Source organism: Periophthalmus magnuspinnatus, chromosome 18 (assembly GCF_009829125.3).
Source record: "Periophthalmus magnuspinnatus isolate fPerMag1 chromosome 18, fPerMag1.2.pri, whole genome shotgun sequence".
NCBI classification, from domain to species: Eukaryota; Metazoa; Chordata; class Actinopteri; order Gobiiformes; family Gobiidae; genus Periophthalmus; species Periophthalmus magnuspinnatus.
Window position 1 is genome coordinate 27,229,901 of NC_047143.1, and position 15,572 is coordinate 27,245,472.

At 43.8% G+C, this 15,572-nt stretch overlaps 1 protein-coding gene across 3 annotated transcripts; it reads right to left on the reverse strand.

Annotated features, from left to right (window-relative positions):
* Positions 1-1,696: 1,696 nt before the first annotated feature.
* Positions 1,697-13,439, reverse strand: LOC117385983 (mucin-2-like). 3 transcript variants are annotated; one of them, XM_055229088.1, is made up of 5 exons: positions 13,238-13,439; positions 11,061-11,559; positions 9,708-9,869; positions 9,035-9,251; positions 1,697-6,947 (listed from the first exon to the last, which is right to left on the reverse strand). In XM_055229088.1, the coding sequence occupies exons 2-5, from the start codon at positions 11,203-11,205 to the stop codon at positions 4,715-4,717; spliced, it is 2,757 nt and encodes a 918-aa protein (XP_055085063.1). In that variant the 5' UTR covers positions 11,206-11,559; positions 13,238-13,439; the 3' UTR covers positions 1,697-4,714. The 3 variants fall into 3 exon arrangements, with proteins under 3 accessions (XP_055085063.1, XP_033839182.1, XP_055085064.1); XM_033983291.2 differs by having other exon boundaries at positions 13,242-13,401; XM_055229089.1 differs by lacking the exons at positions 9,035-9,251; positions 9,708-9,869; positions 11,061-11,559; positions 13,238-13,439 and adding an exon at positions 8,472-8,599.
* Between the last annotated feature and the right edge of the window lie 2,133 nt (positions 13,440-15,572).

The following is a 15,572-nucleotide window of genomic DNA, read 5'->3' on the forward strand; positions in this document are numbered from 1 at the left end:
TTTATCTATTTTTTTATTTATTTATTTACTCGGTAAGTTTGGATTATTTCACTTTTTTAGACACATTACGGGTCAGATCTGCGGAGAGGCACCCCCATCGCAATAAGAACACGTGTATTTGAGGTACTCTGAGCAACAAAAACACCTGTAATTTAACACAAAAAAAAAAAAAAAAGTTTAATTCCAAACTGCGGGACATGATTCAGGTAAAGCAATAGCATCTCCATGGATACGAGCGAGTGGCGCAACCCTCGACGGGAAGTTACGTAATGCAGCTTTAGCTTTAAGTGCGAATGTCGTTAACGCAGCTGTAGGTTTCTCGAGCAGCGTTTCTTTCACATTAAAAGTCCAATTTGTCGTCATAAAATCCAAATCCGTTTTTCGGGGGCGGAGCTGGTAAGGCTGAAGATTCTCGAGCGAATATTTCCACACGTTTCGTCATTCACTCGTTTAAACTTCTCAAATCTAAAAGCTAAGAGTTTAACAGTATCGCGTAAAAATGGCACGTAATATCATCAAAACCACAACAAGAGAAGCACGACATCGACTGCTCAGTTTGCTCAAATCTACCAAAGGTTTTTTCAACAACAAATTTCCAGATTTCAGACGTTTTCTGAGCTCGGATTCTGTCTAAAGTTCAGCTCAAAACGTGACAAACGAGTTACAAAATGATCCAGTTCTTGTTGTTGGTTGAATTCTGCGAAACCGACTCTGAAATTGGCGAGTTTTTGTAGATTTTTCAGTTCTTTTTCAGTCCGTCGAAAGCCTCCAACGAGAATGAGTTGAAGTTGTAGTAATGCAGCATGAAAACAGGGTTTAAAATAAGATGTTCCCATTGGTCGATATCAACCAATGAGATCACAGATAGTTCTTTCAGATGCGGTAAAACTAGATCCAATCAGATGAACCGTTCAAACCTCGTCGTCGTGTCAGCGCTGGAAAAAAAAGAGGTCTCATTTTAAAGATACGGAGCCGTCCACGACAAAACGGTCAAAACGACAGATTTAAGTCTCAGTTTGGACTTTTTCAAAACCAAAAAATATTATTGTCCTGTAAAAATATAAATATATAAATATATATATATAAAGTGTCCTGTTGTACAGCCATGACTCATGACGAACTAAAACAAAAAAACAGGACTAAACCAGAACTAAACCAGGTCTAAACCAGGACTAAACCAAACCAGGACTAAACCAGGACTAAACCGGGACTAAACCAGAACTAAACCAGGGAATAAACCAGGTCTAAACCAGGACTAAACCAGGACTAAACCAGGACTAAACCAGGGAATAAACCAGGACTAAACCAGGCCTAAACCAGGTCTAAACCAGGACTAAACCAGGACTAAACCAGGGAATAAACCAGGACTAAACCAGGCCTAAACCAGGACTAAACCAGGACTAAACCAGGGAATAAACCAGGTCTAAACCAGGACTAAACCAGGGAGTAAACCAGGTCTAAACCAGGCCTAAACCAGGTCTAAACCAGGACTAAACCAGGACTAAACCAGGGAATAAACCAGGACTAAACCAGGACTAAACCAGGACTAAACCAGGGAATAAACCAGGACTAAACCAGGACTAAACCAGGGAGTAAACCAGGGAGTAAACCAGGGAGTAAACCAGGTCTAAACCAGGGAATAAACCAGGACTAAACCAGGACTAAACCAGGGAGTAAACCAGGTCTAAACCATCGACTAAACCAGGACTAAACCAGGGTCTTAAAGGACTAAAGCAGAATCTTACTCAGGGATTAGACCAGAACTAAAACAGGATTAACTAAGATAAAAAGTAGATTTACAATAATTAGTTCAGGGGAATTCATCACGACCGTAATATTTTTTTCAATTTAAATTTTTTCTAAATATTAAAATATTTTAGTTTTTTTTTTACATTTTTAAAACCTTTAACGTCTGACCTGTCCCGCTGCAGTGGACGGCGCCGTATATTTATTTAAAGCGTTTTCGGTGTCGCTCCACGAGACCAAACTCTGTATTTACACAATTGCTCATGAAAAATATTGCTATTCACTTTCAAATCACTTCACAAAATATATCATTTGTCGGAAAATACCCACAGAAAGTCTATGGAATCACACTTCTACTTTTGTACTGGTTGGATTCAGTGAAAGTAAAGTCACAGAGCGAGGAGGAGGAGAAGGAGGTGAAGAAGGAGGAGAAGAAGGAGGTGAAGAAGGAGGAGAAGGAGGTGAAGGAGGACCCGCCATTTTAAGAACTTTTAAAAACATCTCCCAGTTTATCGTCTTTAATTTTGGCAACTTCGCGATGGAACCTGCTCGTCTGCTCATCTCCGTGGAGCGAAATGTTCCACGGTATGGCATTAAATTCATCTATCCCCATGGAAACTAGCAGTACACACACCCCGGGGGTCGTGTTACAGGCCAGATCTGTAGAGAGGCGAGCCCACTCACAGTAAGGACACACGTTTTTCCACGACATTTATGAGCGAACAAAACACCTGGAATTGAGTAAACGCGGGACAGACACGTTTAAAGCCACACTGTGAGACATTCCAGGTAAATAAAGCAGTAACATCTCCATGGAGACGAGCAGGTGACAGACCCCTCCGCCGGAAAAGTTCCATGGATCATCTTTAGGAGGAGAACGTAGAGCTTTGTGTCAGTTTTAGTTTCAGGAATTACAGAGATATTAACCATGAATCATCTCAAAAAACGTCTTTATGAGCTAATTCTGCCGCCGTTTTCTCCGCCGCGCTCTTTAAAAAGCCCCGACGCCGCACGATTATCCAAAAGAGACACAAAAAGTCGCCTCTTTGTCAGTTTTTCACGTCAGAAATCCTTTGTTTAACTTCCACTGAGGACGATAATAACCCGATGTCTAACTGCTGCTCCTACGCTCGTGTCCAAAATACAAACAAAACCAGTCACTGTTTTTGACTAATTCTGTGCGTCACAAACTCCACCGGGTCTCAAACGGTGGTACGTGCCCCCCTGGTGTTAATAATAGAAATGACAACAGGTCCAGGGTTCTCACGTTTGGGAATTTGAGGAATCTGCAAAACGAAAATCCAAAAAATACTGAACCTGATTTAAATTAAGTCTGGATTTAATCTGGAATCGTGCGATCATTTTCCAACCAACACAAAATCTGCCTTATTTTACTGCACATGGGAGGGCATCTGACACAAAGCCATAAGGGAAGTTGATGGTAGATGTGTTTGAAAAGCTCGAACGGGTTTTAATTTGATCAATTTTCGATAAAAATGGTCTTGAACTTATAACTAACGACTGAAACATTTAGAGGCGTCAAAACTCAAGGCAAGATCCAGCCACATTCCAGCAGGTTATTGTCATTTTAGGAATAGATTTTAAACTTTTTCTGCACATTTTGACGTTTTAATTTGAATAAAGTGATTTTGCGCAGTAGTGGTTTAAAAATTGAACAGTTTAGGCTGTTTAGCTGCAGATTTAAACCAGATTTCGTCCCGTTTAAGAACCAGTTTAGACTCCATCTTAGACTGTTTACATAAATGGACGTAGCTAACCTGCTAGCCACCGCGCTCCAAACAGGAAGTGAGCGTGGACGCACTTCCTGCTCCGTCGACTCTGACTCCAATTCACTTTCTATTGAACAACTGTGTCCACTCTCTCTGTAACTGTTACTGTCAGACTCGTCGTTTTGGTCTTAAATGTTCGAAATCGAAATATGAAGCTCGTCTCCAGATTAGCCGCTATGCTAGCAACGATGAGCTGCAGTTGGAGCTGAAGCTGTGGTGACGTCACACTCAGTCACGGTATTTGATATTGTCTTGCGTCTTGTATTTGCCTCTTTTTTTTAACACCTTTTGTACAAACCAAAAGTCCAGAATATTTTGTTAAACTTCTATAAAGTTCACTCAGGTCAGTCAATTTGTAAAAGAGAGTTTCCATTTTCGATAAAACTTATGACGTCTAAATAATCAAACCAAAAACAAAACTATAGATGTAAATAAAACAGCAGAGCGAATGAACACACTTGAATTATGAGAAAACAACAATATTAAACCAATAATTTAAACCAGTTTGAACTAAATCTGTGTCCGATCTGTTTGACCACAGTAAAAATACACATTGTTGCACTTAAAGTCAGAAAAAGTACTGGAAATACTGACAGGTCAAGGCAAAATTCTTAAAAAAGTGCAATTATTTATTATTTATTATTTAGTTTTTCATTATAATGGAAACAAAATTAAACGGTTAGACTCTTAAACTGGGTGGATTTGTGAATAATAATCACTACATCAACTTATCGTTCAGTATTTCAAACTTAGAGCAGTGTATTTTGGGCCTCGATATTTAAGTATTGAGGTAAATTTGTGGTATTTTTGTTGTAATATGATCAGATTTGAGCTGTGGAGTGAGAATAAGTGAATAATAACCTTTTTCGGACGAATTATTGGTTCATTCTGGTGTTGATTTGTTGCTGCTTGTGTCTTTTAATGAAACGGTGCATTTAAAAATCCCCCAAATCCCAAATTATGGGAAGTCTAAGTAGTACTTTTTCTTAACAGTACTTTCCATCTCTTATTTTAAGTGACCAACAATATTTATCATTTATAAAACCAGTCCAAAATCCACTTATCAAGATGAAACTGTTAATTAAACTCATTTAATATTGTTGTTTTCCCATTTCCCATGAATCCGATAAAGAATAATCCCTCATTTACAATCGTTTCGTGCCCTTTGTTTTTCCAGATTACACAGTTTCAACAGAAATCACCACTTTCTCATCCGGACCCTGCGTCGTTTCCGTGTTACACAAACTTAAGTCGTCTCCGCCCTTTTGGCTCCTCACCGGACAATCCACGCTGTCGTGAAGCTCCGCACTGCCGACGAATAACTTCTTCTCTCCTCCGTCTTTGCCGCCATCTTGTTTCAGCTCCTCCTTCTCATCGTCGTCGTCGTCTTCGTCTTCAACTCGGCAACGGCAAACTTCGATACCCGAATCCCCCGTTAACCTTCTGTGTCGGTATTGGCTTTCGTCCGCCGCTACGTCGCTATCCTCGCAGTACTCTTCGTCGGCCTGCTCCTCGGACTCCTCGTCGTCCCAGTTGGGGTTCACGGGTTCGAAAACGTCTACGCACGGCGAGAATAGGGTTTGTTTGGGCGGAGACTGCGTGTTCCGCGGAGAGGGGGACAGAGACGAAGCGTGACCCGAAGACGCGGCGCTTTTCTCAGACACGTGGAGAGCGGCGAGAGGGTCCAACAGCAACATGGAACCCGGCGGAGAGGGAAGGGAAGGCGAAGGTATCGAGGAAGGTGAAGAAGGTGAGGTCGTGAAAGACGGAGGATCTGCTTGGATTGTAATTGCGGGGAAAAAAGAATTTGAATTTTCGTTTTTGACCGGCAAATTTGCAAAAGAGTGCTGCAAATTAAGGCTATGCGACTGGGAGACGCCTAAACTCAAGGCGGACTCCGTCGGGAGCGATTTCGACAACGTTTTCTCGTCTGACACATCCTCAGTTTTTCTATCAAACGTCGACCAAAGAATATCAGAAGCTAAGGTTAAGTCCGACTTAGCTTTTGAATTAAAACTTGGGTCTTTGTAAAAACCCAAACTCGATGCAGTGCTTTCTTGGCAACTCAACTCCTTCGAGGCAACGTCTTGGGACAAAGGTGAAACAGGACAGTCCAAGTTGGCGTGATCTGGTGTGGATATTGAAACTGGGGAAACTGTGGCGATTTCTAGAGTTTGGCGAACCGTCGGAGACTGAATTTTCGAATCCGCATCGGTTGAACTTGGCTTTTCAGTTAAATTTAGCGTTTCAGGAACTGGCGGAGGAGTTACAGCTTTCGTTGCAACTTTAGGTTCAAGTTTGTCTGCAGTTTCTGGGCGAGAAGAAGCGAGTTCGAGTAATGTTTTGGGTGCCCGCAAAATACCTGAATTTTGTAAAGTGCTTGTATCTACGTTATCACTTTTTTGGTCAACATTTGTAGCTACCGTTTCTGTTGATTTCACCAGTTCTGCAGTTAGTTTGCAAGACCCAAACGTGTCTTGATGGTTGTTAGTAACGTCAACTTCGTTTGTAGGTGCTGGGCTTGTAATTCCCGAAGTTTTGCTTGGCCCTTTGACGAAACACGTAACTTTATCATGTTGTTGTGTGATATTAGATGTTTTTGTGTCTAATTCTGAAGTTTCTCCAGCTGGTTTGGTAGAAAAATGGGAAATTCCTTGGCTTGGAGGTGACGGGATCATAGGCTGGTCAGGATTTGTGGCATTCGAGTCGGCAAATAAATGTAAAGTTCTTGTGGGAGATGAGTTGGCGGGGGTAGTTTCTGGAGTTTTGGAATCTGATTTGGACGTGCAAGTCTCATCAGATAAAATAGGTCTGTTTGGATTCTGCGGGGAGACCGAAATCGGGACTAAACTTGGGTTTGTGTCCGTGTTCCCGCCCATAGAGTCTAGTATTAGGTTAAGAGTCCTTGGCTGTTTGTGGCTGGTGGTGCTATCAAAAGTTCTTGTTACGTTTAAGCTAGCTGGAGGGCTAGTCGTTGGCGAGCTGGATTTTGAATTTTCTGTGCTCTGAGGACAAGAAGTCGGATTGGTTGTAACTGTTTTGATGTCCAGTTGTTGCTTTATCGGCGGCGTAATCCCAACCGGAAACGTAGCATCCGAATTGGGCGAGGCTATTGTTTCCAAAGGTGACGCGGATCCGGCAGCAACAACGGCGACGCTTTCTGTTGCGGCTACCGGATCGGTTTCCTCGATTAAAATGGTGACCGCGGCAGAGTCGTCCGTCTTGCCCTGGGGCAGCTCCAGGCGAGTGGCGGCCGCGCTGATCATCTCCATGGTGACGGAGTCCAGGGCAAGGGGCGTGGCTTCGCTGGGCGTGGAGGTGTGGCTTGTGTCTGTCTCGTAGGTGACGGGCGCAGAGAGGGAGGAGCTACACGGGGAGGACGGGCAGCAGGAGTCACAGGAGCAGCTGGAGCTAAAGACAGAAACAAAATACACAATATTAAAAAAAAAAAATCTAAATTATTCAACACGATGAGTTTAAAGAACTTTTCACTTTTCATAATGTTTAGAGATTAAAGCGTAGATTTACCGTCCTGCTTTAGTCCTGGTTCAGTCCTGGTTTAGTCCTGGTTTAGCTTTGGTTTTGTCCTGGTTTAGTCTTGGTTCAGTCCTGGTTTAGTCCTGGTTTAGCTTTGGTTTTGTCCTGGTTTAGTCTTGGTTCAGTCCTGGTTTAGTCCTGGTTTAGCTTTGGTTTTGTCCTGGTTTTGTCCTGGTTTAGTCCTGGTTTTGTCCTGGTTTAGTCTGGATTTAGTCCTGGTTTTGTCCTGGTTTAGTCTTGATTTAGTCCTGGTTAAGTCCTGGTTTAGTCCTGGATTAGTCCTGGTTTAGTCCTGGTTTAGTCTAGACTCTGTGTAACCAGGACTAAACCAGGACTAAACCAGGACTAAACCAGGTCTAAACATGGAGAATGTTTCGTGTCTGTTTAAATGTCACTTTTATGATGATTATTTATGTTTTGATTTGTTGTTTTGTTGTATTTATTGTTGTATTTATTGTTGTATTTATTGTTGTATTTATTGTTGTATTTATTGTGTAAAACACTTTAAATCACTTTGTGTGTCACTTGTGCTGTGGATAAACTTTTCCTGACTCTTACGATTCTTCAGCACAAACAGTTCAGACATGTCAGAGAATCAACCGCACACCACAAGCTGAACGTCACACCAGCTGTTTCCTGTCGACAGTGAAACGACTCAGACTAAAGTTGATCAGAGCTTCACTTCTGCTTCAGCTGCAGCAGAGAGAAGCACATCAGGCCTTCACCTCCTGAGACCTGGTGTTCTCCTCTGAGGACAACACATTTTGGGTTGTTTAGGCCACAGTGCAAATTTTTAGAAGAACAGCAACAAGATTATGTTTAATTTTGAATATTTCTAAGAGTTTAGAATATTTATTTATTTAGATTTGATTTGATTTTTTATTGTATTTTAATTTATTTTACTTTCATTTATTTTAATTTTATTTTTGTATTTTTTTATTTTATTTTATATTTTTCTATTTTTATTCTTTTATTTTATTTTTTTTATTGTATTGTATTTTATTTATTTATTTTTATTTTATTTTTTATTTTTATTTAAAGGCATATATCTTCCTGCTCCTGCACGGGACATTTCACACACATTTAAATCATTTTTAAACACTGCAGAGTATCGATCTATACAGAACGATTTCCCTCATCAGTTTTGTTCTGGGGTAAGTCACGATAACACATTTTGAAGTAGGATATATTGTTTGAGAGATGTATTCTGATAAACGATAATACTGAAACTACTTTATACCATTAAGTAAAACAACATAATCCAAATAAAACATTTTTAAATAAACAGTATCAGTCAAAAGGCCTGAGAACAACAGATAATCAGCCACAGAATGGACTTATTCAAACTTCACCAGCTCAAATCTCGGGGTATTACAACAAAAATAAGAAAAATCTCACCAATTCTGCAAAAACAAAAAGTCCCCACGATAAAAACTGAGTCCCAAAATATATAGTTCCATCTTTCATGTATTAAAAGCGAAGTTGACGTGGTGATTATTGTGAAGTCGTGCCACACTTCTGCAAAGAGTTACAAAGGACCGGTTGTCGTGCTGGTGAAGCGTTTTGAGACTTCCTCAAATCGACTTCCTGTTAAACTTCGGCACATTAGACTTTACTGTGCGTGCGAAGCGAAAACTGCAGCTAGTAATGTGTCGCGGTGGAGAAATGGACGAGTTTATACGTGTTGAGTCTAGAATTTAGTTTTCTGGTGTCGGTTTTTCAGAGATTTTAAGCGGGTTTTAGTAGTTTCCTTCTCGTTTACGCTCTGAAGTTGTATTTGGAGTGATTTGTGAAGGTCTATTTCCATATAAATGTATAAGGCTCTTGTATTTTTAACAGGGAAATGTAAAAGTGCAGATGTTCAGTGCAGATGTTCAGTGCAGATGTTCAGTGCAGATGTTCAGTGCAGATGTTCAGTGCAGATGTTCAGTGCAGATGTTCAGTCCGCCTGCTGCTCTGACCTGTTGTCGGAGCTGAGCGAGGACGGCCCGTCGCTCAGGGGCTGCAGGGGCCGGTGGAGCGGGGTCCCTGGGTGCTGGGTGAGGAGGTGGGGGTCGGTGGTGCGGGGGGGTTGCGGGTATCGGGGAGCGGTGAACACGGAGCTGTACGGAGGAGGAGGGGTGGAGGGCTGCGCCGCCACCTCCTCGTACGACGGCAACTTCAGGGACGCCAAGAAACCTGAGGAGGAAGAGGGATGGAGAGGGTTAGGCCTGGTCCAGTCTTGGTCCAGTCCTGGTCCAGTCTTGGCTCAGTCTTGGCTCAGTCTTGGCTCAGTTTGGGTCCAGTCCTGGTCCAGTTTTGGCTCAGTCCTGGTCCAGTCTTGGCTCAGTCTTGGCTCAGTCTTGGCTCAGTCCTGGTCCAGTCCTGGTCCAGTTTTGGCTCAGTCCTGGTCCAGTCTTGATCCAGTCTTGGCTCAGTCTTGGCTCAGTCTTGGCTCAGTCTTGGCTCAGTCTTGGCTCAGTCTTGGCTCAGTCTTGGCTCAGTCTTGGCTCAGTTCGGGTCCAGTCCTGGTCCAGTCTTGGCTCAGTCTTGGCTCAGTCTTGGCTCAGTCTTGGCTCAGTCTTGGCTCAGGTCAGGTCCAGTCCTGGTCCAGTCTTGGCTCAGTCCTGGTCCAGTCCTGGTCCTGGTTCTTACTCAGGTCCAGCATGGAGGAGGGGAAAGAGGAGGCCCCCTGGTAGGCGAGGAGGCTGATGTCTCTTTGTCTCTGCTGCTGTTGGACTCTGAGTTTGGCTCTGCGATGGCGATAAGCGCAGCAGCAACTGAACAGGATCAGAACCGTCCAGAGCAGCCAGAACCCTGAAGAACACAGACCCGAACACCCATGAGCCACAGGAAACAAACGGTTCAAACTTTACTCTAGTACTAGACTCTGGAGATACAATAAACACACGGCCTCCACTTTAAACCTTTAGACTCACTCAGCCCTTATTTTGCTTCACAAAGATGGAAACATTTAAAGGACAAAACTGGACAGAGCCACTAAAGTCTCTAATGATCAGGTTTGGTTTCTCAGCACACGAACGTCAATATGTAAAGTACAAAACTGTCCACTCTGCACGACAGGTGGGTCCATGTTTTATTTAATAATCCTGCCTCCAGAGTTATTTGGGAAACTGCATTTGCCCCAGAGGGACATCAGGACCAGGCCTTAAAGTTTCACCTACAAACACCAAACTCTACAGCCCGGACTGAAAATGAGGGGATCAAGTTTACTCAAAAACTAAGATCCAAAACACCTCTTTGTTTTTAGAATCTAATACGACAAAAAGAATCGAGACATTTAAACTTGGCTCTTTTCATGTTTCTGTTTTAAACGTCCCAAAAATCGTCACATGATGAAAAACTTGTTCTTACATTTATGAAAATGACAAAGAAATTTCAAATTGATGTCCCTGAATTTTATTTAAAATAAGATTTTTTAAAAATGTATCAATCATAAAATCATCTGAAACGATCCAGAAAAATGTTCAGTATCTGTGGAAACACCAGCTCTGGACCAGGGCGTCTCCGTCTGCCCCGGGGCAGATGTGGCTACAGAATCAGGACTTTACACAGGGTTAAACTGGATTTTCTTCTGTAAATGACACAAAATATTTTCTGGTCGAACTCAAATGAGACAGAACACGAGACAAACATGTTCACTGAGTGTTGACGACTCTGCGTCACTGGAACTTTTGTGAGTTTTGTGTTGTATTTTATAACACGGCAAAATACGGGACGAGTGCGACGCTAAAGTCCCGCCAAACAGGAACGACATGAGGTGTGGGGGGTTTGGAGCTCCGCCCCCAAGAAACTCTGTAACTTCCTGCATTTTGGTGTTTTCAATATATATATTTCCAGGATATTTGACTTTTTTCTTCTAATTTTCTACATCTGGAAAACAGATTTTCCAGATGTTCCAGGGAGCGTGAAAACTCTGTGTAAAGTATCTGGAGTTATACAAAGCGACTGTATTATTAATATTATTATTTTTATGAGTGGACTTACACCAGAGCTCGTAGTAGTACGTGCAGCAGCCGCTCTCGCCGCAGCAGTGTCCCGTCTCACACAGGTAGCCTCCATTAGCGTTAGCACCGGGGCAGTAGCGCGGTCTCCCCAGCAGGGGCAGGCTACCACCGGAGTGGTACTCCATCACACCCCCGCTTCTCCTGCAGCTACTCTACGCCACGGCTACGGCTAATCCCGCGCGGACCGCTAACGGACCGCTAAAGGCCCTAGCAAGGCCTCCGCTGTGTCTCCAAGCAGCTCAAGATCGAAATCCTCACTTTTTATTATGTTTATAGGATTTTAGTGAGGAAAATGTGTCAACTGAATATAAAAAACAGCTAAAGCTAAAGCTAAAGAAAGGTTAAGCTAGGTCCAAATCAAGACCTGATCAATGTCTAAAACCAGGACTAAACCAGGACTAAACCAGGACTAATCGAGCAGCTTGTTTGTCGGCCGGATGACGTCTGCAGCTGGTGGCGAGGAGCAGGACGTACGCCAACTGAAAAAAATAAAAACACAAAGCTTTATTGATAAAAGTGACAATGACGGGCTTTAGCACAGTCCTGATTGAGATTCACCCCAAACACCAAAGACTCGACCAACGAACGAAACAAAGACGGCACTTTACGAACCAGGACTAAACCGGGACTAAACCAGGACTAAACCGGGACTAAACCGGGACTAAACCAGAACTAAACCAGGACTAAACTAGGACTAAACCGGGACTAAACCGGGACTAAACCGGGACTAAACCAGGACTAAACCAGAACTAAACCAGGACTAAACTAGGACTAAACCAGAACTAAACCAGGACTAAACCGGGACTAAACCAGGACTAAACCAGGACTGAACCAGGACTAAACCAGGACTAAACCAGGACTAAAACTGGACTAAAACTAGACTTAACAAGGACTAAACGCTGAACCCACTGAAATCGGAGATAAAACTTAAACTTGCACTACGGAACTTTTCAGGTGGAACCACAGGCACCTGCTTGTCTCCATGGAGATGTTATCATTTGCCTGGCATGTCCCATAGTATGGCATTAAACTTAAGTAACTCCATGGTGAAAAGCAAGTGACGCCATCGGGCCAAGGAGCAGGTTGGATCTGTGGAGAGGCGAGCCCGCTCTCAGTAATAATTAATATTTTTCAAGTTTTTTTTTTTCGTGTTTTGCAATAAAACACCTGTAACTGCAAATGGACACGTTTAATGCCACACTGTGTAACATTTAAGGCAAAGCAATAACATCCCCCACCAGAAAAGTTACATACTGCAGCTTTAATGGACATAAAACCACAAAATACATAAATAAATGAAAAGTGGAGCAGAGGAGGAACAGAGGAGAAGAAAAGGAACAGAGGAGGAGCAGAGGAGGAGAAGAAAAGGAGCAGAGGAGGAGAAGAAAAGAAGCAGAGGAGGAGAAGAGGAGGAGAAGAGGAGGAGCAGAGGAGGAGAAGAGGAGGAGCAGAGGAGGAGCAGAGGAGGAACAGAGGAGGAGCAGAGGAGAAGAAAAGGAACAGAGGAGGAGCAGAGGAGAAGAAAAGGAACAGAGGAGGAGCAGAGGAGGAGAAGAAAAGGAGCAGAGGAGGAGAAGAAAAGAAGCAGAGGAGGAGAAGAGGAGGAGAAGAGGAGGAGCAGAGGAGGAGCAGAGGAGGAGAAGAGGAGGAGAAGAAGAGGAGCAGAGAAGGAACAGAGGAGGAGCAGAGGAGAAGAAAAGGAACAGAGGAGGAGCAGAGGAGGAGAAGAAAAGGAGCAGAGGAGGAGAAGAAAAGAAGCAGAGGAGGAGAAGAGGAGGAGAAGAGGAGGAGCAGACTGTCCAGGAGGTGTTGATGCTGCAGCGTTTGGGCCAAGTTCGAGTGGCGCGAATTTCACTGCGGCGCGCGCTCAGACCCCCCCCCCCACAGGACAGGTGCGACCTGGACCGGGTCTGGACCAGGTCTAATCCAGGTCCACACTGGACTGAAGCGGGTCCAGACCAGGTCCAGTCTGAATCAAATGCGTAAAGTCCGAGTCCAGAGGAGCCGCTGTGTGTGAGACTCACCGGGACAAACACGGACCTAGACCCGGTGCTAGACCCGGACCTAGACCTGGACTAAAGCAGCGGCTCCATTTTGATTCAGTGCGCATGCATGTGTCCCCGTGCGCGCGTCCCGTTCCAGCCCGTGCGCACTCACCTACATCAGCTCCGTGGACCTGGACTCGGCTCTGCGGCTCTGCGGCTCCGTGCGTCGGGCTGGGTGCGCGGCTCTGGTCGGTGTGTGACTGCGGGGCCTGGTCTGGAGCGTCTGCCCTCCTCCCTGCGCTCCCTCCGCCGCCATCAGCAGCGCCAGCGGCTCGTCAAACCCCCACCGCGCACCGGGCGCTTCCTCTGCGCGCGACCGGATTTCACAATAAAATGAGTTTGTTCCAACGGAAAAACATTTACCCCGTGACTCACTGCAGCTGCCCCAGAGTAATACCCCCCGGACCAGAGTAATGTCTGTGTCTGTGTCTCTGTCTCTGCGCGCCCTCGTGGCTCCAGTCTCATTTTAAGTTCAGGATGTTTTTTTTTTTAATGCTCATGTTTAATTTTTTACAGAATAAACATATTTTATTTTTTTAAACGCGACCTTTCTTCAGTTTTTTTTCTGTCGCGTCCAAACTTTTCCAAACCGGAACTGGAGCCTGTTGCCTTTTTATAACTTGACCCCTTCGCCATTTCAGAGCCGTGCGCACAGAGTCAGACTCATGCTCCGATAAACCCGCACAAACAGCACGCGCTTTGGGCTGTGCGCGTGATTCAGGCGCAGAGACTGAAATGTCCTCGTCCCGCAGAGACACGGTGGAGGAGGAGGTGGAGGAGGTGGTGGAGGAGGTGGTGGAGGTTTTGTAGTGGGGCTGGCCGCGCGCACATTGTGGATTCTTGTGGCGCACGCACTGAGCGCTGATTGGCTGAGGCGGCGGAGGGAGACGCGCGCGGCCCCAGCAACAAGGGACAGATTTCTTTATTTGTCACAGATCAGTTTTCAGCAGAAGAGCCAGAGTATTTACTCAGGAATACTCGAGTACAAGTACAAGCAGTTACCAGACAGTTTAAAGTGAAAGTGAAAGTAAATCTGAAAGAGACAAAAACAACATGAAACATTTGAAGGAAACGTTTTTAAAATAATAAACATGTGATGATCAGGTGTGTGTGTGTGTGTGTGTGTGTGAGTGTGTGTGTGTGTGGGTGAGTGTGTGTGTGTGTGGGTGTGGGGGTGTGTGGGTGTGTGTGTGTGTGTGTGTGTGTGTGTGTTTACCTGCAGAATACTGAATACTGCAGTAAAATGGAACTTATTCTGACACATGGTCCAGTCAGAGTACTGTGTTCTGAATACTTAAAGTACTTTTACACAGTTGTAGTATTATATATTATAGAAGGAGCGCACAGCTGTGTTTTCTCTGATTTTGTGCAGTTCAAAGACAAAATGCAGACGAAGAACCTCCATGTTTCATCTGATTTTATAAAAGTAACTGTAAAAGTAAAAGTAACTGTAAAAGTAACTGTACTCTGAAAACCACAGATGAAAAAGTAACTGAACCAGAGGCAAAAACTGTAAAACCATCAGGACACTAAGTTTAAAAAGTATAAATATGATGAGATAAATGTAGTAAAAGTACAGAACGTGCTGCTGTGAGTGGACGCTCCTCCACCAGATGGCGCCATTTGCAGCACAAAACAGAGTCAGATCAAAACTGAATAAATGTAAAAGTGCAAAGAGGAGAAAAGGACAAAAGACAAGAGTCAGAAATATGTAAAAATATCACGTGATCATAAAATAACTGTTCATAATAAATGTAGATCACTGTAGATGTGGCTCCAGCTCTAGTTTATCCAAGTCCTGGTTCAGTTCTAGTTCAGTCCATCGCTCAAATCCAGGTTTTTGTTCTAGTTTAGTCCTGGTTTCATCTCTGTTTGAAACCATCTCTGTAGTCCTGGTTTAGTTCTAGTTTAGTCCTTGTCTGCTCTGACCTGGTTCATCTTTGGTCCTGTTATGGTCCAGAGTCTGGTCCTGGTCTCGTCCTAATTTAGTCGTGTGTCCCTCAGTCGTCCAGGTCTGATCCATAATAAAAGAAAATTCAAATCTGTCACTGGACAAAAAGTTTTAGAATGAAGATGTTTGGCTGCTCGTCCAAGTCTCTTCTTCAGTTCTGGTCAGATTCCTGCTGGACACTGCCTTATGTCTGTCTGAAGGAGGCGCTAACGACACTGAGAGAGTTTATGTCTCAGGCTCCATTTCTGTTCAAGGAAGGATTGTGTTTCCTACAAAAATATCTTCTTTAACTCTCCTCTCAAACCGTTTCTTTTCTCTGGCTCAGATCTGACCCTCTCTCTCTTTAAAGTTGTGGTCAGTGTGTTTCAGATGCAGATGGACATCAGACTGTGTCCTGAGCTGCTCTTTCTCTCGCGTTGGTTCATTCTCTTGTGTCTGTTTAGTTTCGAGTTTTACACTGGAGAAACTAAACAGCTGCTTATGTTAAATATGACTC

Excerpts from the sequence above, each read along its gene's own strand:
- LOC117385983 (XM_055229088.1), bottom strand. The coding sequence starts at position 11,205 with ATGGAGTACCACTCCGGTGGTAGCCTGCCCCTGCTGGGGAGACCGCGC. Across the intron at positions 9,870-11,060 it reads GTACTACTACGAGCTCTGGT|GGTTCTGGCTGCTCTGGACG; the intron begins GTAAGTCCACTC and ends TGTGTTCTTCAG. Across the intron at positions 9,252-9,707 it reads CTCCTCCATGCTGGACCTGA|GTTTCTTGGCGTCCCTGAAG; the intron begins GTAAGAACCAGG and ends CTTCCTCCTCAG.